Here is a 25,289-nt window from a genome sequence, read left to right on the forward strand (position 1 = left end):
CACTTGGAGGCCCCCTTTGGAGGCACGGAGCTCTGCAGCCCCGAAGCCTGGGTGGTGGGGGCAGCGAGGAGGAGGAGGAGGGCAGAAGGAAGAAGGGGGGGGGGGCAGGGAGCAGCGGAGGAACAGAGCTAGAGGAGGACGGAACCAGGAGGAAGGAGAAGGGGTTGGTGTTGGGGATAAGGCGGAGAGGGAGAAAAGGAAGAGAGAAGAGGAAGAAAGGGAGGGAAGGGAGGTGGAAGAGGAGGAGAAGGGGTTAGGGAGGTGGGAGGAGCAAGGAGGGGGAGGGGAAGGGAGGTCCAGGGAAGGAATAAAGAGGGGGAGACACAAGGAAGGGGAGGGGGAGGGGAAGAGCGAGTAGGGAGGGGTGAGGAAAAGCAGAAAAAGGAGTTGGGGAGGAGGAAATAGGGGGAGTTAGAGCTGAGAGTGGGTGACCGAGAAGGGGGTTGGGAGAAGAGAGGGGGCGGGAGGAGCGGAAAGCCGTGGAGTTGCGCAACCCTCCCGGACTGGGATTGGTCGTAGGCGAGTCAAGACGCCCCGCCCCCGAGGCCAGGCAGCCAATGGCCAGAGGGGGGCGTGGTGGAGCCGCCTGGGTCCCGGCGCGCGCTCCGTGCGCCCTCGGAGCCGCCGCCGCCGCGCTTGCAGCTCGCCGCTCGCTGCCCGCGTCGCTGTCGCTGTCGCCGCCGCTGCCGCCCGCCCTCCGCGTGTCCCCGCCGCGCTCCAATCCCTGCGGCCGGCCCGGGGCGCGCTCGGTCGCTCGGGGCAGAGTGTCCCCGCTGCGGGCCTGCGGCGATGGCCACCAAGATCGACAAGGAGGCTTGCCGGGCGGCGTACAACCTGGTGCGCGACGACGGCTCGGCCGTCATCTGGTGAGGAACTTTCCATTGCTCTCCCGGCCGCGCTCCCCAGCTCGCCGGGGGCTGGGGCACGGAGCCGGCTTCCGCACGGGACGGATTAAGGGTCATCCCGAGCTGTCTCCCGCAGCCTTAACGCGGGAGCGTGGAAAGCCAGCGTGGCTTGTCCCCGGCCAGAGCATCTCTTAGATGGTCCTGCTGGAAGCTCGGCACTGTGCAGCCACTGCCGTCGCTGACGTGTGTGTGTGTGTGTGTTTTCTTCTCCCAATCCAAAGGGTGACTTTTAAGTATGACGGCTCCACCATCGTCCCCGGCGAGCAGGGAGCGGAGTACCAGGACTTCATCCGAGAGTGCACAGGTAGGGAAACGCGCCTTCGGGGGCAATTCCTGATCTTTCGGGCGGTTGTCAACGCGGGAGGGGGAGGAGCTGCGGAGGCCACACTGGGAGGAGCCTGGCCACCCCGGGTTCCTCTGGCGCTGGAGGAACCCGATTTGAGGTTTTTAAAAGCGTGCTCCTCTCTGGACATCCAGAGCGACAGGGCTGGCCGCCTGCTCGCTCGTTGCTCCCTGCAGGACCGTCTCCAGAAGACACAGCTCCTTTGCTCCCTGCGGGTCACTGGTTTTTTTCAAGGGTCTACTCTCTGTGGTTCCAACCTCGCGTTCAGCTTTCCCCACCATCCCCTGTCTTCAGCCAGTGAGCCGAAATAAAAACACAATCCTGAAGCTTATTGCAGGAGAAAGAAACTGTCAGCTGTCCCCTCCCTTCTCCCAAGCTCATTGTGAGCGTGCTGGTCACACATGCATGTTTTTTATTGGTAGAATACAGAACCACCAACGAAAAGGCAGAGCGGATCTGTGGTGTGACAAGTAGAATGGTGGTCACATTTTGAAGTAGATAGCCACTGACTGGGAGGGGCGCACGGGAGGCTCAGGGGCACCGGAGATGGCTCATATTTCCGTCTGGGAGGTGGGTACACAGGTGTGTACATATGTAAGAAGTCATCAAGGAAAATGCTTACGATTTGTAAACTTCTTTCATTTCCCTGGGGTGTGTTAAGCCTTTGAAAGAAAGGAACACATGGTGTATGGAATCACAGACCTTTCAGTAGCAGCAAAAGGCTCAACCTCCTTGGTAATAGGACCCGTGGGAGCCCAGAGTAGAGAATGAACTCTCTCCAGGTCTCTGGTCCCTAGTGTTGAAGCAGATGTGCAGACAAAGGCAGTGTAGCTTGGAGGTTAGGCAGGAGCCCTGAGCTGGCAAATTGGGTTTGAATCGCTGAGTGGCCACTTCCTAGCTGTGTGGTTTGGGGTAAGTTACTTAACCTCTCCGGGTCTTGGTTTCCTTACCTGTAATCTTGGAAGGCTGTTCTGAGGATTGGCGAGTCCGTGTGTGTGGAAAATGCTCTAGCACAGTGCTTATAGAAAACTACACGGTCATTTGTGAAACAAAGAAAAAGTTCAAAATTGTGCCACAGAACACGTGGCATCTCCTTTCTGTGACTTAACCAAGTGATAGTTTGCCTTTAGTCTAATTGGAAAGAATATTTAGGAAGTGTCTGCCCCTGGGCTGGGGGTACAAAGGTTTTGTTTTGTTTTGTAATGTTCTCCCAATTAAAATGTCTTCCTGAGAGCTGCCTCTATATGTCACTCCTTGCTTTTGTAAAGGGTCGGTTTAAAATATCAGATGTGCAACTATGGCAACAATTCACTTTCAGTAATGCTTGGAGGGCCTCTCATGGAGAGCCCATGGGTTAGGATTTGAACTCAGGCCCCTGACCCAGGAACCCTTTCTCTCTACCACTTCTACTCTTCCTCCCCCATGGCAAATGCTTTTGCAAGTAGAGTAAGTGCCCACTCTTGGCTTTCTCCCAGTTTGGTGCCCGTCTAAGAGCTTCAGCAGTATTTTTTGCCTTGTCGGATCAGAGGCTTTGTCTCCCTGGCCAGCTTCCCCCCTTCACCGAACTCAAGAACAGAAAACTAGCAATTTCTTTCCTCCTGCTGACCATCCATCACCCCCCTCCCACCTCCCCCATCAGACTGGGTTTTGCTCCTGAAGCTATTGTTCTCCCCACCCAGTAGGAGAAGGTGACCCAAGGATGAAAGCGCACGGATTCTGAACAGATGCTCCAGGCCATTGGGTGAAGCTGGAAGGGCTTGGTGCCTTCAGAGAACACTTCCTTCCTCCCTTGGGCTTTGCAGGGGGTGGGGGGTGGGGTGTTACTCTGACCCTTCCCCCAACCAGCAGGGAAGCAGGGATGGGAGTGCCTGGCAGAGGGGGCTGGGGCACTAAAAATGCTTTCCCTGCTGCTTGTTGATCTTATGAATGGGCTATGGGATCTGAAGGCTCCGTCTGCTTTGGCTGGAAATCTGCCTGCCTTCCCCGGCCATCTGTTGGACAAATGTATAGGCGAGTTATGTTTTCTGTGTCTGCTCTGGTTCCTCTTGGAGACACGTGTTCCTTCCCCCCAGCCTTCCCCCCAGCCGTGTCCTCATAACCTAGTGACAGAGGACTCAGAGCTCCAACTATTAGCTTTACATATTCAAGTCGCTGCACCTGATGTGCCTTGTCTCCAAGACTGAGATCGGTCCCTTTCCACAGATGGGTACAACAAGACCTGGGGAACTTAAGTGACTTGCCTGCGATTACATAGGATGTGGTAGACCTGGGACTCGAACCCAGGCAGGCTGGCTGAAATGTCTGTAGTCTTGGCCTCATCTCTAAGGAAGTGGGTTAAGATTTTTTTTTTTTAAGTTTTATGTATTGAGTAATCTCTATACCCCATGTGGGGCTCAAACTCACGACCCTGAGATCAAGAGTTGCTTGCACTTCCGGCCGAACCAGTCAGGCATCCTGGAAGTGGTTTATGTTCTCACCTCCCAGCCTGGAGGCTTCTTCGGGTTCGTAGGTTCTGGTTAGGCCCCATGAAACTGTTTGCCGGTTGCAGGAGACAGACTTGCCCACTTACGTGAGGCAGGGAGGGCTCTTTGAGCCCCTAATTTCCAGGCAGGTGTCCTGACAAGCCAGAGGGGCCCATGCTGAGAACAGGCTCCCCTTCTGGCCCAGCCTTCCTGTTTCCAATCATCTAACAAGGTGGTCGGAAGGCTTGGAAGCCAGAACCAGCACCTGGTCTCTCCCTCCATCGGCGATGGGGTGTGGGGGGAGAGCGGGGCAGTTTCCTTCTGGGCTTTCTCCCCTCCCCGACAGCCCCTCTTCTGGCACTCTCTCTGACGCACCCTTCTTTCCCACGCCTGTGCTCTGCTTCTCCCTCTCGCCTCTCCTTGCTCCCGGGCCTGGCCCCTCCTTGTCCGCTGCAGCTGTTTTCTGGAAGGTCTCTCTTCTCACTTCTGCTAGGAGAATTTGGAGCTCCCTGTGCTGTGTCCTGGCTCTTCTGGTGCTGGACGCATGTGGCCCCCTCGTTCGGCACTCGTTGCTCCACCAGTGGCCTCACTCTTGACACCTCACCATCCCGCCCAGCACCTCAGTCCCCTGAGACCTTGCAGGTACAGAGGGAGAAATCTCATGCAGATTAGTTTGGGCAAAATGTCAGTCTGTTGCCTCGGCTTCACGGTTAGGAAGGCCCAGGGGATTACTAGCTGCAGGTGGGGCTGCCCAGACTCCGAAGCCCCTCCCTGCTCTGCCTTTCTACTTTCTTACTCTTCTTGGGGACAGGAGGCCATCATCTCCCTGAGTGGTGATACAGATGGCCACAAGCCAGGCTGGCTTCCAGGCCTTGGGCAGAGCCATCCCTGTGGGGAGAGGGAGACCCTTGGCCAATGACTCCAGTGGAAGTTTCCAGATTGACACACAGTCCTTGCCCTGGCTGGGTTCTTGTGCCCGTCCTGGACCAGTCAGGCGGACTCTGGCTGGCTAGGCCTGAGTCAATGCCTACCCCAGGAGCTGGGGAGGGGGCAGCCCCACCCAAACCAGGAAACCGAGTTGGGAGGGTAGCTTTTTTTTTTTTTTTTTTAAGATTCTATTTATTTATTTGACAGAGATCACAAGTAGGCAGAGAGGCAGGCAGAGAGGAGGAAGCAGGCTCCCTGCTGAGCAGAGAGTCTGATGCGGGCCTCGATCCCAGGACCCTGGGATCATGACCTCAGCAGAAGGCAGAGGCTTTAACCCACTGAGCCACCCAGACACCCCAGGGAGGGTGGCTGCTTCTTCTTCTTCTTTTTTTTTTTTAAAGATTTTATTTATTTGTCAGAGAGAGAGAGGGAGAGAGAGTGAGCACAGGCAGACAGAATGGCAGGCAGAGGGAGAAGCAGGCTCCCCGCCGAGCAAGGAGCCCGATGTGGGACTCGATCCCAGGACGCTGGGATCATGACCTGAGCCGAAGGCAGCTGCTTAACCAACTGAGCCACCCAGGCGTCCCGGGAGGGTGGCTTCTTAAGGGAAGAGTGGCAGTGTGTATGTTGGGAGACAGGCTGTTTCCAGAAGAGAGGCAAACCAATCACAACCATCTCTTAGCCCTTGATCTTTTTTGTCTTATATCCATTTTAGTCCCATTGCTAGAGTAATTCTTCCTAAAGCCCACCTCTGACCAAGTCACTCTGCTGCTCCTTAACCTTCTCTGGCTCCCTTTTGTCCATGGAATTTGGCCCTGGCTATCTGCCTGCGCTCCGTTAGTTTGTCCCCACCCGCATGTCCTGCCTGCGCTCTGTCAGTTTGTCCAGTTTGTCCCCACCGCTCCTTCAGTTTGTCCCCACCCGCATGTCCTGCCCACACCCTTCTTTGTGTACCTGCAGCCTGATGATACCTTCCAACCTTTGATTTTGGAGGTTCCCTCCAGGCAGAATTCCTCTTCCCCATCTCTGCCCCCCGGCCAGCCCAGAGTGATATCTTCTTTATTTCAACAACCCAGAGTTAGAAAAGCTCTTGGGTCACATCCCAGCTGTGTCTCTTGCTTACTCTGTGACCTTGGGCAAGGACTTCCCTTTCTCTATGCCTCAGTTCCCTAGTCTGCAAAACAGGGATCCTGCCAGCGCCTACCTGTAACAGTGAGTGTTAACTGAAATAACACATTCAAAACGAGAGCATGGATCCCTGATGCACCAGGCTGTGCTTACTGTTACTTTTTACTGTTTTTGCTCTCCTAGCTCTTTCGATGGCATTGTGCTTTCTGCGCACACCCCGGCTCGGTGCTCAGTAGGCACACAGCTCCTGATTAGCCCCAGTAGGCGCTCAACCCCAGGCTGGCAAGCAGTGGGCATTCAGACCCGTGTGGATGTGTGTTAGACCTTTGGCCTCGGTCTACATGCAGAAGGTGCTTGGTACGTAAGCATCTACTGCCCCGTGGTTAAAGGTGTAGGCTGTGTTGAATGGCCTGGGTTCCAGGTCTCGTCAGTTATGTGACCTGAGGCAGGTCACCTTTGCTATAACGTGGTCATTAGGAGGATCAAGGAAGCAATTCCACAGCAGCAAGGATGTCCTAAGTGGTCCTAAAATGTTAGTTACAGTGATTGTCACCTTGTTGGTGGAATTTAATTGATGTGGAAGCAGAGTGTGTTGTCTGAGAGCACCAGAAAGGTGGAAGAGGGTAAAGAAACCAGGGGGAAGAAGTGGGTACAGGACTGCATCAGGGGACCAGAGGTACCCCTGAATTACGGCAGAAAGGGCTCACAGATCTTGTATATGTGACCAGCAGCGGCTCACACGGTCTCTGAAATTCTGTTTTGTTTTGGCACCTTACAAATAATACATGTTTCTAGTAGAATAGTGAAAAAGCAAGACTAAGTGAAAAGAAAGGAATAAAAACTAGATATAGTTCAAAGTTTTACCACTCAGAAACTGGTTCATTAATTCATTTGCTCTGTTTTTCATTCATCCTCCCTCCCCCTCCCTCCCCCTCCCTCCCTCCCACCTCTCATGTATAGGAGTGGCTGCTTTGCAGTGTACTTTTCTAAGCACTGAGGGTAAATAGAGAAACAGAGAAAGTACCTGTCCTCGGGGAGCTGATGTTTTATTGTCATTGCCAGGCCTTTCCAATGGCTACATAATATTCTCTCATATAAATGTCACATTGTTTAGTGAATTCTTTGTTGATAGACCCCAGAATTCTCTGTTGCAAGCAGTTTTATTTTGAAACGAATCCAAGCACCTGGGAATGGATCCAGTTTCGTGTTGGTGTATATCTGAGAGTCAGTGGCTTCCGAGCACCCGATCTGGAGCCAGGCTGTCTTGCCTTGATCCCGAGCCCTGATGGGCGGTGTGACCTTGGGCAAGTCTCCCAGTCTCCCAGATTTTGTTTCCTCCTCCGAAGGATGGGGATAATGATTGCATGTCCCGCACGGCGTTGTTGTGGGGATAAGTAGACATGGTATGCCGAAAGCTCGTGGGGCAGCTCCCGGCTCAGAGTCATTGCTCAGAACCGTGGTTATTGTTAATGCAGCGCCTTCTTGAGAGGTGTTGCACATTAGTGAATAGGTTGAAATGAACGTGGAATATGAGCCGGTCACCAAAAATGGGCATTCGTGGAGGGCCGTGTCGGCGTGAAGCTTGATGGGGTCAGATGTCCCATGATGTTGGCTAGAGGATGCTCTGGGAGCAGAGGATATTCCCATGATGCTTTGCCGATCCTGGGGTCTTCCGCCCAAATCATCACTCACAGAAAAAAGTGGGGTTTGATATTTTTGTCTGTCCAGCATCTCATGCTTGGGGCGGGGTTAGGGGCGTGGGGGGCTTTTCCTATTTTATTATGATCCTGCTCAGCCGAAGCAGCTCCAAAGAAGCTGACTTGACCTGGCACTGCCCTGCAGGGAAGGCACGTGACCCAGCCGGCCAATCAGAGTAAGCCCTACCCTCTGTTGACTGATTGGATCAGGGTTGGGCCCATGTGACTCGAGACAAGCCAATCAGCTCCATCCCTGATACTTGGGACAGAGTTCCCGCGAGATCCCTTTTCCTCTGGGATTCAGACCCGCGGCCGAAGGAAGGCCTGGGATTTGCGAGACCCGCGTACGGTGCGGAGCGAGGACCCGTGTGAGGACTGAGGAGCGGCGCCAGGGATGGGCCGTGGGGCCCGGATGGCGTGGCCTGGACTGCTGGGGCCAGCCATGCCTGGAGCTCTCTTTGGGGGACGTTTGCTGTTGAAACGTCTTTTCTCAGGCCGGTGGGGGAGGCTCTTCATCGTGTCGCTCCGAAAGGGCCCCTGGACCCACCCGCGAGGCAGGTGACCCGGACCGGCCGAGGGAGGGAGGGAGGGAGTCCAGGCCGGGCAAAGGATGCCAGAGCTCTCCGAGGAGGGCCGGCTCGGGAGCCCGGGCGGATCTCCCCTGGAGAGGGGCCGCCGCCCGACCGTGTCCCACGCGCACCGCACCCCACGGGGCAGAGGAAGACCAGGCGGCGGACACGTCAGGGATGGGTTTGGGTCCCTTGAAGAGCTGTCCTCAAGCAGAATGAGCCGTGGGTGCAGGTAGCGGGGCCCTCCTCGGGGCTGTCAGGAGAGGCTGCCCGACCGCGTGGCGTAGGTGTGGAAGAAGAGGCTTGGAAAAGGGCCATCGTTGACCGCCTCACCTCTCTCGCAGCCTCCCTCTCTGGTCTGCTGGACGCCCTGGAAGAGAAGCAGAATGCGTCAGTGTAGGCCTGGGCAGGGCCGCTGTGGGGTGAGGTCGGCCCTACCAGGGACCGAGAGGGGCGACAGGATGGTATGGAAAATGGAGGTGTGTTTACTGTTGAAGAAAGTATGATCTGGGGCCTGGGTGGCTCGGTCGGGTGAGCGGCTGACTCCTGATTTCGGCTCAGGTCCTGATCTCAGCGTCCTGGGATTGAGTCCCTGCTCAGCAGGGAGTCTCTGGAGGAGTCTTCCTTGCCCTCCCTCTGCCCCTCACACTCCTCTTGTGCCCACAGGAGATCTCTCTCCTCCAAATAAATAAATACATCTTAAGGGGGAAAAAAAGAAAGAAAGAAAGAAAATCAGACTTATTCTAACACTTGCTCCAGAATAGTAAGGCAGACTTCATTGAGGGGCACTGTGTGACTGGCGTAGGGACCAATACAGTGGAGGTTAGAGGCAGGGGAGAGAGACCAGTCTGAATTCTACACTTGATCTTAGCCAAAAGGCCGAGAGGCGATAGAGACCAGTCTCAATTCTGAATACATACGAAGAAAAGGACAAATTTATCATCAAGGAGCCAGGGAGCAAGGTGAAGGTCAGTGGGTAGGGAATTACCAAGAGGAAACATCAGGGCTGAGGTGGGATTCTGGCTGAACTGACCGGACAGGATCCCTGCTGCAGGCGGGCCTGGCGATTGGACATCACCAGGCAGGTGATGGAGGATAAGGAACCTGATTAGATATAAGGGATGATCAGACTTGGAGCATGGGGGATCTGGTTGAACTGACTTAGCAGGATTCTTGCTGAAATTGGGTAACACACAGACGAATGCAGAAGCCCAAAAAGTTGAGACCTAGTTGAAAAGAGCTCAGAAGACCAGGTTCAAATTTGGTCAAGGACAGACTCCTGGCTGTTGCCAAAGGAACAGGGGTGGGATGCAAATGGAGAAGTCCACTTGTCCGTGGCTTCCGCATGTGTGATGGTACAACACGCGTGTAATTGGTGGGCAGGTTCTCCTGCTGTTCTGCCCTTGGATTTTTTTTCATCCTAGCGGCCCCCACACGTACAGATTTCAGAAATTTGAGAGAAGAGGTCAGGAGAGATATTGTCTTGTAGGGTCAAAGGGAATGTGAGGTCAAAAGGAAGTTTGAAATCCATGACTGTGGTTTGAACTTTGTAAAGTACTATCAGTCTGTGCATTCAACACACTTTGATTGAGTACCTCCTTTATTCCAAGGACAATGCTGGGTTATGATTTTTAAGTGTCACCTTAGGGCTACTGAGCCATCACCTTCATAATTTTCTGCAATATACAATGTCTCCTTGCCTTCTTTTTCTACAGATCTGTCGCTGGGCGGTTTAGAGCCGCATTACATTTGCTTCTTTATGTCATCAGATGCATGGGCTTTGTGATGGTACATTTGGATTTGCCTCCGGGGTGATATTGGTGCTTGCTTTTGAGTTTGTGGCCTTTCCCTTCCTGGGGAAGGCTGCTACATGTCCATTTTCCTGGTCAGTAAGGTGTCCTTTGTTCAGGAAGAGTGTTCACTTCACTGAGTTGAGTTTTCGCTCCTTGAAAATCCTTGGGAGTTAATGCAGACTTGTTGGAAGTATGGCTTGGGGACTGAATCCAGGTGTTCCCTGCACCCCCTTGTCTCCCCTCATTTCTTTACCTCATTAAATTCTGATGCCCCCCCACACCCAGAGCATGGAACCCCCTCCCACAGGTCTTTGATAATCTGATTGCCAAAATTAGTGGCCATTTCTTTGTCTCTATTCCACTTTATGTTCCTCTAGCATTTGCCAGTGAGCATGACTTACTGAAAACACCCTCTCCCCTCCCTCTGGTTCCCCTGCAAACTCACATACTTCTCCTTTTACACCCCTTGTCTCTCTTGTTCTCACTTCCTGCTGCTGCTTCTCTTTTCCTTTCCTGCCCCAGAAGTGTGGGTATTTCCCATAGCTTTGCCCTTGATCATGGCTTTTCCTTCTCCAGGAAATGTGCCGAGTGCCTACAGTGTGCCCAGCCCCTTGCTGAGTGCGGAGTGAGCCTGCCACCCAGGTCAGGGGCAGCTTTCTAAACCTCATATTAGGTAACATCAACTCCTCTCCCTTTGGAACCTTTGGTGGGTTTTGCACATAAAGTCCAAATGCTTAGAGATGACACGAAGTGCCCCTTATGAGCCCTCCAGTGCACGTCCCCAGCACCCGGGGTTCCGACCTTGTGGGCGCTCAGAGGCCCAGTAGATACCTTGCATATATCAGCACATCTAACGTTTCTTATCTATGACAGATGTGTATGAAAGGAGTAAGCAGGAGTTATCCCATTTTACTGATGAAGAATCTGACCATTTCCTTGGAGAGTCCAAAGTTGTTTGCTCAAGATGGCATAGTAAACGGACAAACTGGACTTTGAGCCCAGATCTGTGTCCAGCCCCCCAACTTTGTTCCTGCACTGTCCTGATCTGCTTTGCCTTCCTGGAGGCCTTCTATACATCCGTCAGGGCCCGGGGCGAGTGTCCCCTCCGTTCAGATGCCCTCCTTGCCTTTGCGATGCTCACCACATTCAACTTCATGGTGAGGCCCTGGAGAGAAGGACCGTGGCTGTGGTGGTGGCCTCCTTGGTGGTGAACCCCCACCCATCATGGTTAGCCAGCCTCAGTCTCTTTCACCCCAAGGGTGTGTCGCTCCCTGATGTGGGCCCATTATGGACTACTGTGCTTAGCACTTTCTCAAGTCATGTCTGTCGTCTGACTCTCCTGCTGAAGTCTGAGCTCCTCGGCTGCAATCCTGGTCTGTCTTGTTCTCAGCTGGACCTTCAGCACCTGGAACAGCATCTGACATTCTCCCCAGATGCTGGTTGAATATAGATGAATGAATGACCATCCCCTCCCTGCAAGGTTTGAGAGCTGAGCTCGTCCCTGGAAGGCCCGCCATCCCCCTGCCAACGGAGCTTCTCTGGTGGCCCATAGGGAAGTCTCCCTGGTGGTTGCCTCTGCCAGTGCTGGCTTCTGGCCAGGGTTTCCTGCCTCAGGGCTCCCACAGGGCTGGGTTCCCCACCCACCTAATTTTATGTGTTTGACTTTTCAAATTCAGCTCCATGGCCTGAGCAGGGGCAGGTCCCCAGAAGCCCATGTCTGACCTGATGGCAGGGCTGTTCCCTCAGCATTTCATACATCATTTCATCAGTGCATTTTTTTTTTTAAGATTTTATTTTATTTTTTTTGAAAGACAGAGATCACAAGTAGGCAGAGAGGCAGGCAGAGAGAGAGGGAGGAAGCAGGCTCCCCGTTGAGCAGAGAGCCTGATGCGGGGCTCGATTCCAGCACCCTGGGATCATGACCTGAGCCAAAGGCAGAGGCTTTAACCTACTGAGCCACCCAGGTACCCCATCATCAGTGCATTTTGAAATCAACTTGCTCTCCATCCCAATTTGCTTCTGGACTTCATTTATGGTCACCTGTCTCATTTTTCCTGTGCCTTCAAATTCCCATAAACATAGCGGCTTGCAATGATGTCATTTTATCTTCTCGCAGTCCTGTGGGTCAGAAGTCCAAAATCTGCCTCACAGAGCTAAAGTCAAGGTGTCAGTGGGGCCGTGTTCTTTCTGGAGGCTCCAGGGGGAGAATCTGTTTCCTGGCCTACTCCAGCTTCTAGAGACACCCGTGGCCCTTGGCTCACGGCCCCTCCTCCAGCTTCAAGGCCACCAAGAGTGGGTCGAGTCCTTCTCAGGATGCTGTCTCTCTGGTTCTCATTCGCCTGCCTCCCTCTTCCCCCATGTGAGGACGCTTCTGATTATGGCAGGCCCACCCGGATCCCCCAGGGTGATCTCCCCACATCCAGATCCTTAACAATCTCATCAGCAAAGGCCCTTTGGTCCTGTCAGCTCACACCATCATAGGTTCTTGAGATAAGGATGCAGACATCTTTGGGGCCATGTTTTGCCAGCCACCGTGATCTAATGATTTCATATAATCTACACTCTGGCCCAATTTGGTAGGAAAATGGAGGCTCAGAGATGTGCAGACGCTGGCCCAAGGTTGCACAGAGGCCCAGTTCTTCTCCTCTCCTAGTGTCTGCCTCCCTGACCACCACTCTAGACACCGGGCTGCTTCCCTACACCTGAAACTGAAAAATTTGTTTTTTAAACAAGGAGGGAAGGGGCTCCTGGGTGTCTCAGTCAGCTCAGCGTCCACCTCTTGATTTCAGCTCAGGTCATGATCTTGGGGTCCTGGAATGGAGCCCGGTGCTGGGGTCCCAGCTCAGCAGGGAGTTGACTTCTCCCTTTCCCTCTGCCCCAACCCCTTCTAAAATAAATACATAAATCTTAAAAAAAAAAAAAAAATGGGGGGGGGGAGGGAAGACCACAGGCAAGCTCTTTTCTTCCCGCACCCCAGCCTTATCGAGAAATAACTGATGCGTCACTCTCAGGGTGAGGCATACGGCGGGAAGGTTTGATTTACTCGCGCTGTGACTAGATCGCCACCGACGCTTCCCCCACATCTGTCACCTGGTATGGATACCATAATGCCATAATGAGAAAGAAAAGAAATTTCTCCTTGTGATGAGAACTCTTAGGATCCACGCTCACAATTGCTTTCTACGAGCTCTTTTCTCGAAGGCTAACAGACAGACCCTAAGGCCCGCATCTCTGGCTGGAGGCCCATTTGTGGGATTACGCAGCTCGGAGGCCATTTTTCTGCCTTTCTTGAAGTGGCCAACCTGGGGTGGCCTCTGACAAGCAGCTTGTGATTCCGGTGCCCGGGGTGGAATTCTGACTTTACGACTTTGGTCTAACCTGATGTGCCTGAGAGGTCATCTGAAGTGACTATAGTCCAGAAAGGGATGAAAACTACTTTTGGAACCCTCGTGTGCTGCTGGTGGGGAAGGAAAGCGGTGGTGCCATTGTGAAGGGCAGTTCGACTGTCCGAAAAAGTTTAATCCTCTCAAGTCAACCTCTTAGTATTTACCCAAGAGGAAACCCCAAACCCAAACTTGGAAACACCCGTCTGCACAAAGCCCTGTGTATGAACATTGCCAGCAGCGTTATTCCCAATAGACAAAAAATGGTTACCCCAGTAACCATCTTCTCAGGAAGGACAGACAAGGTGCCTCTCTCCACATCGTGGACTATTACTTAAGCACAGAAGGAAGAAAATACTGATCCATGCTATACGCAGGACAAACCTTGGAGACATTATGCCAAGGGACAGAAGCCAGGCACCAAAGGCCATGTATTGTATGACCCCATGTGTTCAAAGTTTCCAGAACAAGTAAGTCCATAGAACTAGAAGGCAGATGAGTGGTTGGTGGGGTGTGGACAGGGGAGGAAGAGTGACCGCTTGTGGGTATGAGGTCTCCTTTGGGGAATGATGACGTGTTTGGGGATTGGACCTGGTGATCATACTGAAAACCAGTGAACTGGCGGGCGGCGCCGTGGCTTAGTTGGTTAAAGCGCCTGTCTAGTGAAAACCAATGAACTGTACACTTCAAAGGGGGTGTGCCTTTTTATGGTATGTAATTGATCTGTCAGTCTTTTTTTAAAAAATATTTTATTTATTCATTCGACAGAGAGAGACACAGTGAGAGAGACAACACAGCAGAAGGAGAGGGAGAGGGAGAAACAGGCTCTGCGCAGGGCAGGGAGCCCAGTGCGAGGCTCAATCCCAGGACCCTGGGATCGTGCCTGAGCTAAAGGCAGAGGCTCAATGACTGAGCCACTCAGGCGCCCCAATCTCTCAGTCTTTACAATGTGTAGGAGAAACGGGGGTGAGCAGGAGGACAGAAATCCAGCAGGGCTGCTGGGAAGCCTGTATGGAGGGTGGGGTTCAGGGCTGGCAGGGCCCAGAGTGTGGCAGGCCTTATGGGTCACGGTGACAGCTCTGGGTTTTACTTGAGCATTTTATTCCTATGCCTTCTGTTCTAGAACTTTCTAGCATTTCGCCTTGGTCCTTTTTGTGGTGAATCCCCCGGTCAGCATGTTTTGCTCTGCCATTGTTCCCTCGGTTTCAGAGCTGCCCATCCCCATGGTGATCCTCCATCCCCACGGGCCCCTCAGATGCATCAGCGCCCTGGGCCCTCCACCTGCCGTGAGCATCTGACCTCCTGGGTTTCCAAACTCCTTGCCACTTCCATTCGCTCCATGATAGTTGACCTTTTGTCTCATGGTCTAGCATTTTTTACCACCAGTTCTATGCCGGGCCCCATTCCGAGGGCTTTAACTATCAGCTCTGATGAGAGTTGATATCCAGAGACCCAGTGCCCAGGGCTGGACCCTCCTCTCCTCTGATCTAGTGCCTGGCACGGGGCTGGTGTTGGCGATCTGTTTGTCTCATTGCCTGAAACCCTGGCATTGGAAATGAGCATGTAAAGAAAAATTAAATGGTGGAGCTTCTGTCTTTTATATTCTCATGAGCTAACAAATAAGTGAATGGCTAAAAGTAAAACATGCCAGCTGTAAGTGTGCTGGCAGACTTGAAAGCCGGGCTGTTAACAGCTACAGGGATAAAACCCACTCGTGAGCTCTGTCCCCGTCACTTAGGGGCTCCAAGGCAGAGGTGGGAAAGCCACGCCCCAATCCAGAGAACCAGGGATGGGGGGACTGGAGGCCACTGGGACTGCGGTCATTCCATGGAAGGAGGTGGATACAGGATGCCCGCCTAGGTCTCCTGGCTCCCCCAGGCTGCTGAGGTTGGGAGCATGCTTTGTTCCCCTGGGGACAGTGTACTTGGGACATGAACACAAAAGGTAGCTAGGACCCCACATTACATATCTCTCGATAATTCTAGCAACGTTGTGTCAGTCTGCTTTTCCCACATGCTTTTATTTAAGGGGCACATTTGTCTAGACCAGCCATTTAGCTGCTCTCTGCCGACATCTGATCATTTCTGCCTGTCTGTCCACTCCTGCTCTCTGGAGGCCGGAAGCCACACTTTTAAAATCCAGGAAGGGGATTGGTTTTATTTTTCTAAGATGGCATCTCCAGTGAACTGAATGCAGCCGACAGGGGGGACTGGAAAGCTTTCCAGTGGCCATAGCAGAGGGGACCAGGGTTCTTCGTGTGTTCAGGGATCTGCACTGAGCACATGCAGCGTGACCGGCATTGTCTGGGTATTTGATAGAGTAGGGGACAAGACTGCTGCCCTCCTGCAGGGTAGGGATGAGCCAACCATAGGAGCCCTCAGGAGAGCCATTCTGAGCCTTTAAATGCTTATTTTATACACAGTAATAGTAAGTCAGTTATATGCTACTCTAGCCCGTGACTCATCAGACAGAGAGAGAATGGCTGGTAAAGAAAGGCATCTGGACTTGCCCCCAGAGGCTGTTGCTTTCACCTGTGGCGTTCTGTCAGAATCTCTCCCCTGAGTTGTTACCGTGAGCCCATTTGTCCCTATCTTGTTAGCTGGGCAAACTCTAGGTTGTCCTTCAAGATCCAGATCACACGTCACCTCCTCCATGAAGCCTGCTTGATTACCACTGCCCAGGCTGAATGAGTTTCCTTCTTTCTTTGATGTTCCCATTCGCCCTGTGACACCTTGTTGCTAGGGCACTGACGACATTGTGTAATTACACTTTGTTTTTGTCTGCCAGGCTAGACGGGGTATCTTTGGAGGGTAGGGACTGTGTCTTATTCAGCAAAGTCCCCTGCGTCACAGACCGTCAGTGTTTGTGAGATGACAGACTGACCGCGGTCGAGGACGCAGCAACATGAGTGCAGAGCCGAGCACTACAGGGAGTTTTGTGCTGGGACAGTCACACGCTTCCCCATCCCCAGGGTGTCCTGCTGCAGGTGTGGGAGACACGGGCTCCTCCTTGGGGGAACTGATTATGGCCTCTGTTCCCTAAGCCAGAAGGTAGATTTGGGTGTTGCACGCTGACTTCCATTTAAGGAAGTAAAAGGAACCATCAAAAAAAGAAAAAAGAATCTTGGTGTCTTGTCACTGGGGGAGAGCCTTCCCCTACCCGGGTAATCTGGGTATCCGGATCAGTCCAGTCCCGGAGGGTCCTAGCCAAGTAATCATCTTGCTTTTCCTCTGGCTATCTTGTACTCCATTTTCTCGTGTTCTCCATCAAAGTAGGGAGCTGGGTCATTTGCGTTTAATGAGAATGCAGCGAATAAGGAATCACTGGAGAAGTCTCCCGCTTTGGGGAACGAGGTCACCGACATCCACCTGCACGCGCACCGAGGCCTCAAGTGCGGGGACCGTGTGCGCACGCGCGGCTTCAAGCTCAGCAGCCAGAGCTCCATTCATGCTCTCCGAGCAACCAATTCCGCGGGGTTGTATTCCTAGGATAATGGGCTTGCTTTATTAGTTTTATTTCTTCTTGTGCTTCCTGTTTTCTAAACATTTTTTGAGTGGGACCAGAGGTTTTCGTCGTGCTCGTCGTGGTCGTTGTTTTGTCCATGAGGGCAAACAATAAAAATCACCTTGAAAAAGAGAGTGGGTAATATGGGACTTTTCAGGAATGATAGGTCTCTTCTCTTCAAGGGAGGAACTGGCTGCTGTCAGCCTCAGGCCTCACTCCCCTTCCCCGGGGCACCCAACAAGCCCTCTGTCTTCGGAGTCCCAGGGAGAATGTTTTTTCCATATCCCAAGTCCTGGTCTGTGACTGCCTGGGCCCCCCCGCACTGAGCCGCCAGCTGGAAGGGAGGCCTGTCCATAGTCCACGCATTCCCTCGCCCTGGGCAGCAGGATGCACGACGTCTTTCCCATTTCCTCTCGCCCTCTCCAGGGAGCTGGGAGCTCACTTGGTGGAAGTTGACAGCTCAGCTTTTTTGGTGTGTGGGTTGGTTTCTTCCTTACCGAACCTTGTTTGCATAACTTCTTAGGGAGTCTATATAAGGTAAGGTCAGCTTTAGAGCAAGCTGCAATCCTGTCTTGCTCTGGGGCAATTTCCTCCCTGTGTCTCCTTCCCCTTTCTTTTGTCTTGCTCTGAAGTTCACTCTTGGGCGGAAATTATGAAATGAGGTGCCTCTCTGCCTCTCGGTTGCCCAGCAGGTGTGCAGTGGTGCCTACTGTGTGCTTGGTGCTGTGGGATGTCACAGCGACCGGAAAGATAGAAAAGTAGCTCAGTAGATCCACAGGACATGCACAGAGTGGCTACTCAGGTGGTTAGACCCTGATTTTTGCTTATTTGTACTGATGTGCTGATTCTTCTCTACTTCGTGTTCTGTGTGAAATGGGGGGAAAAAAGTGTTCAGAGTATTTGCAAACAAATGTATTTATAAAACAATTGTAAACAAAACCCTCTGGGTTTTATCCCTTTCTATCCTAGGCTGGCTTCAAGGAGAGGCAGAGGGGAAAAGTAGGGTCCCGTTTGGGAGAAGGCGGGGGTCCTCAGTCAGTGCAGCCTTGCATGGGGTCCACCCCGGTGCGAATGCTGGATGGCGTGGTCAGAATGTGCCTCTTGGTGGTTACCTGAGCGGAGGGGGATTTCAAGTTGGGGTGGGAGGGGCGGGGGAGTCCTTGAGAGCTAGGTGGACATTCTGTGCCATTTGCAGTTTTTGGGAAAATACGGGGCTGCTTGTTCTGGTGGCTGCAGTGGTCCCAGCGAGGTCTGACTCCTCCTCCTGTCCTTCCTCTGTTCCCGTGCCCTGTGTGGTCATCTCCCCTCTTCATGCCTCCTCCCGCACCCCCTTGTCCTAAGCACTTAGCCTCACCCCCGTCTCGCTTCTGAATCCCTCTTGCTAGTTCGGCCCCAGACAGAGCTCAGGAGGAGACGGTGAGGAGGGAAGATTGTCAACGGGAGAGAAAGGACAGAAATGCAGGGTGGGGAAGGGGGTGAAGGCAGGGAGGCGTTGTGGAGGAGAGAATGAAAAGTAACCACAGTGACTTTCTGGGCACCTACTTGGTGCCAGGCCGTGCCAGTGAACTTGGCGGTGAGGGCCTCATGTTGTGTATTAACTTGCTCAGTAAATGAAGGAAGGCAAGGACCTTGCAGGGAGAAACAGGACACGGAACCAAGTAGGCCCTGCCTGGTGCCTTTCCATCCTGAGCTGACGGGGCTGTAGGGCCACAGAGCTCTTTCACACCATGAGGCCCCCAAGACCTCCTAGAAGGTCGGGTTCTTTTGAGAGTGAGGTTTATTCATGCCGTGTGAATGACTAAGACGTTGGCTGGATGGGAAGGGGCGGGTGTCCACAGCCTGGACTCGGGGACGGGGCCTGTTGTGCAATCAGCCTGGGTTCTGAGCTTACAGTGCTGTCCAGAGGACAACTGGTGATGGCACGGACAGTCCTCAAGGATGGCGCACTCCCGGTCTTGGTTTGTCGTGGGCTGATGTCTCCTCCAAGACGGGGCTCTGTGTGATCTCATGATGCGTTTGTGATTCCTTGTCAGTGATGTCTCATGTCTTTTTTTTTTGACAGAGATCACAAGTAGGCAGAGAGACAAGGTGGGGGGTGGAGCAGGCTCCCCACTGAGCAGGGAGCCTGATGCGGGGCTCGATCCCAGGACCCTGAGATCATGACCTGAGCTAAAGGCAGAGGCTTTAACCCACTGAGCCACCCAGGCGCCCCCATGATGTCTCATGTCTAATGGACGATCCAGAGGTGACAGAAAGGACCCCTGCTACCCTGTGTCACGGCTCCGTAGCTCTGTAGCTCTGTTCTCCGTTGAGAAGAAGAGCGCGTCTCTTCCTTGGGCTGTGGGATTTGAGCGAGGGAGAGTCTTGGGGGGACCATCCTGATGGTCTTCGGTGATGAGATACTCAGGAGTCCCGCCTAGATGCCTCTAAGTCTGTAAATTCTGATGTGGAGAAGCCAGGCCATACAGGAAGCTCCTTTTCACGATCACTTCCTCAAACTAAAAGAAGTGTGGGTGGGAAGGAAGGGGGTGGGCTGAACTCAGGGCGCTTCAGCTTCTCTGCCCCTGAGAACTTCCGTTTCACTCCTCCCCTGCCAGGGCTGGGTGGGCTCTCCTGTCCCTGCCTTCTCTGGATCAGTGCTTCTCAGGCTTTGGAGGCCTCAGAATCCCCCGGGGCGCGTCCTCCCAGAGCTGGTGAATCGGCAAGTCTGGGCTGGACCCCCAGCAGCCACGGTCCCATGGTTTCCTGGGGGCTGCTGATGCTGCTGGTTCCGGGGGGCCCTCCTCTGGGAACAATGCTCCAATGAGCAGGGAATGTGGGTTCTGGCTGCTGACTGCATCAGCATTCTGAGCCTCAGTGTTTTTAGCTGGGAAATGGGCCTGGGAGCAGTGTCAACCATACAGAGATGGTCTTGGGATAAAGAAATGTGCCAACAAGTGTATGGGCTTAGAACGGTGCCCGGCCTGTTGTCCGCGCTCAGTAAATGGCTTCTGTTATCCTCAGGACCCTCGTTTGTCGAATCTGCCTGCCCCAGTGCTTAGCACTGTGCTTGGCACCTAGTAGGTCCTTGAGCAGTGCTCGCAGAGCAGTGCTCACGAACAGTGGCCAATGCCTGTGTGCCTGGGGACGCCCCTGCTTTTAAATGCAGAGGAGTGAGCATAAGTGTGGTGGGTGCAGAAAGCCCAGTAGAGGGAGAAGCAGGGAGGCCACGGTTGGGGCTGGCAGGGCTTGGAGGCACTGAGGCCCCAGCCTGGGGCAGTTTCAGGGGAGAGGTGAGGACCCAGGAGCCATGCCCGGCACAGATCCCCCTTCCTGTAACCCTTACCGCTGCCTCTGGACTGTGCAGATGGGGACGCGGAGGTTTAGAGCTCTGCGTGCATCTGGTCCAGGTCACAGAGCTGGCGTGAAGGCGGGGGTGCTTCTAATGGATTCCAGAACTTGGCCTGTCAGCCTGGGTGCCGGGGAGCAGAAGGCGGAGGGGGACTAGCTGAGGCAGCAGCTGGTGTAGACGGCTGTGCAGAGGCCTGGGCCTGGCTCCCCCCACCGGGGTTACCCGGAGCTGCAGCCCCAGCTCCTGAGCCGCGGGCTGGAAAGATTGTGCCGTGGGCCCTCTGGGGACTGAGCAGCACCATGAGGGTGATGGGCGTCGCCAGTCCCCACGCCCTCCCGGCCAGCTGCCATCATAGTGCGCACACACACAGGGACGTGCACACACGTCCATGCACACACGCGTGCAAGTGTACACACACACGCGTTCTCTCCATATACGATGTGGCTTCGCTCTGCCTTTCTGGTGGTACACCCACGTTTTCCCGTGTGTGAGCGGGGTGCCCGCAGGAGGAAAGGGAGGGGAGGGCTGTTCTCCACTCAGATGCTGCACGCGTGTGTTTTGTGAGCCCCGTTTGTCCAGAAGCAGGAAGGTGGCCCAACTCATGACTAAGAACTAAAACTTCCCCGTGCTCTAGCCAGCTGGAGGTCAGAGCAGCCTCGAGCCTCCTTTATGGTGAGTGGGGGAGAGAGGCTCCGGGTCGTGTGGGCAGCTCCAACAATGTCGCTACGACAAACCCGCTTTCCCCTGCGGACTCAGCTGACTTTTCAGCGTCTGGGGCTGTACACGTTTGTGAGCATAACGTGACTCTTGGTCACGTTAGCGATCATGTCGGCCACAGCATTGTCAGATAAGCGCCCAGCAGCCACCTAGGAAAACCCTTCCCTCCTGTCAGTAGAATGTAAATGACATTGAGGCAGGTCCGCTGCCACCAGGTTCCCTGTGCCCTTGGTTGGGAGGGTGGGGGTGGCGGGACTCACTTCTTGGGCGTCTATCTCATGCCTGGTCCTGGGCTGGTACGTGGGACACACAGCTTGGAACTTCCCCACATGGAGGCTTTGGCCAGTGATGGGGCACTGAGCTGCCGACACAGGCACCCAAGCCTCCAGGCTTCCAGCATGGGGATGGGAGACAGAGTGGTTCCCATGGAAACAGGCTGCTTTGGCATGAGCAAGTCGGGAGGCTCCCAACGTGCGGCCCTGCCTCCCTCTCTGATCAAGGCAGCAGTTTCATTAAACACCCTGCCACGGTGTCTGGGTTTCCTCCACCACGGCCGTGCAGCTGCTCAGAGGAGGGTGCTGGCTTCCCACGTGCAGCTCCAGAACTGGGGGAGAGGGGGCCTTCCCCCCCAAGGCTGCACCAGCCACGCGTGGCTGCATACGTTCAGTTCCCCCGTCCTGCCACCCCGTTTCCTGTGCTCACTGCCCACCTGGCCACGCCGTCCCGTGGCCGCAGCCTCATGGAGGCGTTCCCACCGTGGCCAGGCTGGTTGGGTGCACAGTGTTCCTATTTAATCCTTGCGACCGACTGATGAGGGAGGTGCAGAATCACGCCAACCTGTAAACCTCCCAGACGTGCCTCAGCAGGTGAACGGATGAGCAGAGGGGGGCGTACCCATACCCGAGAGTATTATTCAGCCGTAAAGGGGGGGACCGATGACACCAATGTGCTGAGTAAAAGAAGGCCACGGATCGTGGGCGTCTATCTACATGAGATGTCCCGAGTAGGCAGATCTAGAGGCAAAAGGCAGATTTGTGTTGCTTCGGGCTGGGCGGAGGGGCAGGGGAAGGACCGTCATGGGTAGTGGTTGGGTCGCAAAGCATCGTGAGTGCACTCGATGCCGCAGAATTGTACCCCGTAGGGGCGCCTGGGTGGCTCAGTGGGTTAAGCCGCTGCCTTCGGCTCAGGTCATGATCCCAGGGTCCTGGGATCGAGCCCCGCATCGGGCTCTCTGCTCAGCCGGGAGCCTGCTTCCTTCTCTCTCTCTCTGCCTGCCTCTCTGCCTACTTGTGATCTCTCTCTGTCAAATAAATAAATAAAATCTTTAAAAAAAAAAAAAAAAAAAAAAAAAGAATTGTACCCCGTAAAGTAGTTACAGGGTGAGCCTTCTGGTCTGTGACTTTAACCTTTTACTGTGACTTCTTTTTCAAGAAAAGGAAAGGATGAACCAAAAAGATCACCCCATTTTATAGACGAGGCAGCTGAGGCTCAGTGCTTGGGGATTAAGTCCGAGTCCTTGAGGATAAGAGCTGGAGCCCTCACCCTGTTTGGGAGTCCCCAGACTTCTGCTTCCTTCCCTCCCGTGGCCAGACTGCCACCAAGCCCTGTTGATTTGGCCTGTGAAACATCCCTGCGACTGTCTTCTGTCCCCACTGACCCCCATGGTCCAATCCCACAGTGGGTATCCGCCAGACTCCTGTGGCCAGGCAGACACACCCAGGCTTACCGTGAGGAGTCACTTGGCCTATCCCGTGACTTCTGAGCCCCACCCGTCACACAGTGAAGTGCCTGTTGATGAAGACGACAGTGGTGTCCCCTCCCCTGTGGCCCACCTCACAGCATCATTATAAAGCCAACCTGAGACCGTGAAATATCAGTGTGTTTTATAAACTGTGACTGGTGATTGTGATCCGTTCCCTTTAAGACATCAGTGCCGTGGAGCTGTGTAGCCTGGACCGCAGGGTCCAAATCAGGAGCCTGGGGCTGGCCGAGAGCTGTGTTCCTTGGCTCCCTTGGGTGCGCATGAGACAGCATGGCTTATGGGCCAGGATGTGCTCAGGCTCTGCTGTTCCCAGCCAGGCAGCAACCTTAACCAGCTTTAGATGGTCTTCTTTACACTCAGAGGGTGTGGGGCCTTGGGTCTTGCTGTAAACCTATATGCTGTGTGGGGCTCAGCAGGGAGGCACCTGGGAAGTCTAGGAGGAAGATGCCTTGATTTTAAAAAAGAAAATACACAGAGAAGCCCCCATGTGGTCCTTGGACCCACAGATCAGTGTCACCTAGGAGCCCATCCGAGATCTGTGAGCTCTGAATGTGCATTTTGGGGAGATCCCCAAGCGATTCAGAGACACACACACATGCTTGCACAGCACAGCTCTCCACTCTCTTTGGGGACTTGAGAAAGCCTAAAGGCAGTAGCTAGAAGCCCTTTGAGAACAGAAGAGCTGAGCCAAGCAGCTAGCCAGAGGTGAACAGCCCGAAGCTGGTACTGGGCAGCCGTCTCCCGCTAGGGACAATGATGAGCTCTCTCCAATAATGGCAATTAAAATACGGACTATTTAGGAACTAAGCTGAGCACAAAATGTTGGTGGAAAATGCAGAGTGTCTTGATTCGATGGGGACACAAACTGCCTAGAAGTTCATTCTCAGCTGGGGGCCGTTCCCCCTCCGAGAGGACGCGGGGCAATGTCTGGCCACGTTTTTGGTTGTTGTAACTGGGGTGGGGGCCTGATACTAGCCTCCACTGGGCGGGGGACCAGGGATGCCGTTCAGGAACCGTGCCTTGAACGGGCTAGTCCCGACCACTAAGAGTGATCCAGCCCCAAGAATCAGGAGTGCCGAGGCGAAGAAACCCTAGACCATCCTGTGGGAAACGCACACTCTGCAGGGTCACTCTAAAATCTCAAGACTGTCGCCAATATTTTTATAATGCATAACAGTGGCGGGCCGTTGGAAGGGACAATAATGGAAAAAAGCGTGGTAATGAGACAAAAGATGGGTAGATGTGGATGAGTGGGACAACCCCTCCCCAAGACCTTTTAGTAGCAGCAGATCTGTAACATGTAACCAGCAGGCACACCCAACAGAACCATACTCCGCATTCTTCCTTGTGCTAACCATCCAGCCACGAGCTAGACATGCCCAGTGGTCCTAGAGACCTATCCCACGCCAAGATCAGGGCCACCCCCCATCTCGGTTCCCATTCCGAGCAGTGCCTCGGGGGATAAGAAGGCCCGAAGAAGGTCTCGATAAATCAGACGCAGAATCTGAGCCTTCCTTGACCACGTGAGGGATTGGGGGTGGGGAGCTCAGGGTTAATGGCCAGTGAGGCCTGTGTTCCCAAACCACCATGGCCTGAAATGCCCACATGGCCTTGGGAATGTCCCGGGCCCCTCCGCTCCCAGCTGTGAAATGGGCCTCGGAGCCTGTGGCGCCATCGCCAGATTGCATGAGTTGGCCAAGGTCAGTGTTGGGCTCCTGCCGCGCTGCTCTGGGAGCATTCTGGCTCATGGCTCCTCCTTGGGAGCAAAGTCTGGGAATGTTCTCACCGAGCACGGTGCCCTGTTCTTGCCGTTGACGACAGATGACGTCCGGTTGTTTGCCTTCGTGCGCTTCACCACGGGGGACGCCATGAGCAAGAGGTCCAAGTTCGCCCTCATCACGTGGATCGGCGAGAATGTCAGCGGGCTGCAGCGCGCCAAAACCGGCACGGACAAGACCCTGGTGAAGGAGGTCGTGCAGGTTAGTGGTCTTGGGTCCTTTCTGGGTCTGGGCGGGTCGCGTCTCACCGAGATCACCATCCCCAGGGACGGGGTGGGCTGGGTTGAGCTCCTAGGATGGAAAGCAAGCCACGCCACATCTCTGGATCCCCAGAGCCACTGAGGACGTGTTCCCAGGGCTGTGGGTGGGGTGCGGGCGGGGGGCTGTAGCTGGGTTTGTGGTCTTGACCACCACATAATGGAAACGTGGCCGCTGAGGGCCTACCTCTGGGATGGGGGAGGTGATTCGTGAAGAAGGGGGCTGGAAGGATGACCAAAGTGGTGGCCACTGCCTACATGGATCATGGGTGACGGTGGCTGACTTCCAGGGGTGGCTGTGAGGGCACAGCGGGAGACTTCGTGCATGTCCTCTAACCGGGGTCTGGCACACGATGGGTGCCAGTAAAAACACCTGTACTCCCCAGCCCTTGCTAGGTTAGTAGGAAGAGGGGTTTTGCCCCTGAGATTCCTAAGTTTTACGTAGAGGGCTCTTTTGCCGGGTGTTTCTCTGGTCTGGATGTAACCAAAATTGACACCATCAGAAACGTCCGTATGGTTCGTGTGGGACAAGGGTTGGGTCCCACTGAAAAGAGAATGTCTGATTTCCAGAAAGATAAACCGGGGTGGAAGGGAGGTGAGGAAGAGTTCTCTCCTTCAAAGGGTTCTCCCTTTTGCAAAAGGGTTTCTCAAAGCCCACGATCAGAACGTGGTATGGGCTTGCTTTCTGAGCTGATAGAAATATTCTTCAGTTGACTGTGGTGATGGTTGAACA

The 25,289-nt window shown here is 54.1% G+C and overlaps 1 protein-coding gene across 1 annotated transcript in view; it reads left to right on the forward strand.

The window, feature by feature from the left end:
- Positions 1-610: 610 nt before the first annotated feature.
- COTL1 (coactosin like F-actin binding protein 1) overlaps positions 611-25,289 on the forward strand; it is a 39,554-nt gene continuing 14,875 nt past the window's right edge. The window contains exons 1-3 of the mRNA XM_059152607.1: positions 611-866; positions 1,127-1,209; positions 24,343-24,500. Of these exons, the coding sequence (XP_059008590.1) occupies positions 790-866; positions 1,127-1,209; positions 24,343-24,500 (318 nt within the window). The 5' untranslated portion in view covers positions 611-789. The remainder of the gene's footprint in view (positions 867-1,126; positions 1,210-24,342; positions 24,501-25,289) is intronic.

The sequence above is a fragment of the Mustela lutreola genome, chromosome 16 (genome assembly GCF_030435805.1).
Source record: "Mustela lutreola isolate mMusLut2 chromosome 16, mMusLut2.pri, whole genome shotgun sequence".
NCBI classification, from domain to species: Eukaryota; Metazoa; Chordata; class Mammalia; order Carnivora; family Mustelidae; genus Mustela; species Mustela lutreola.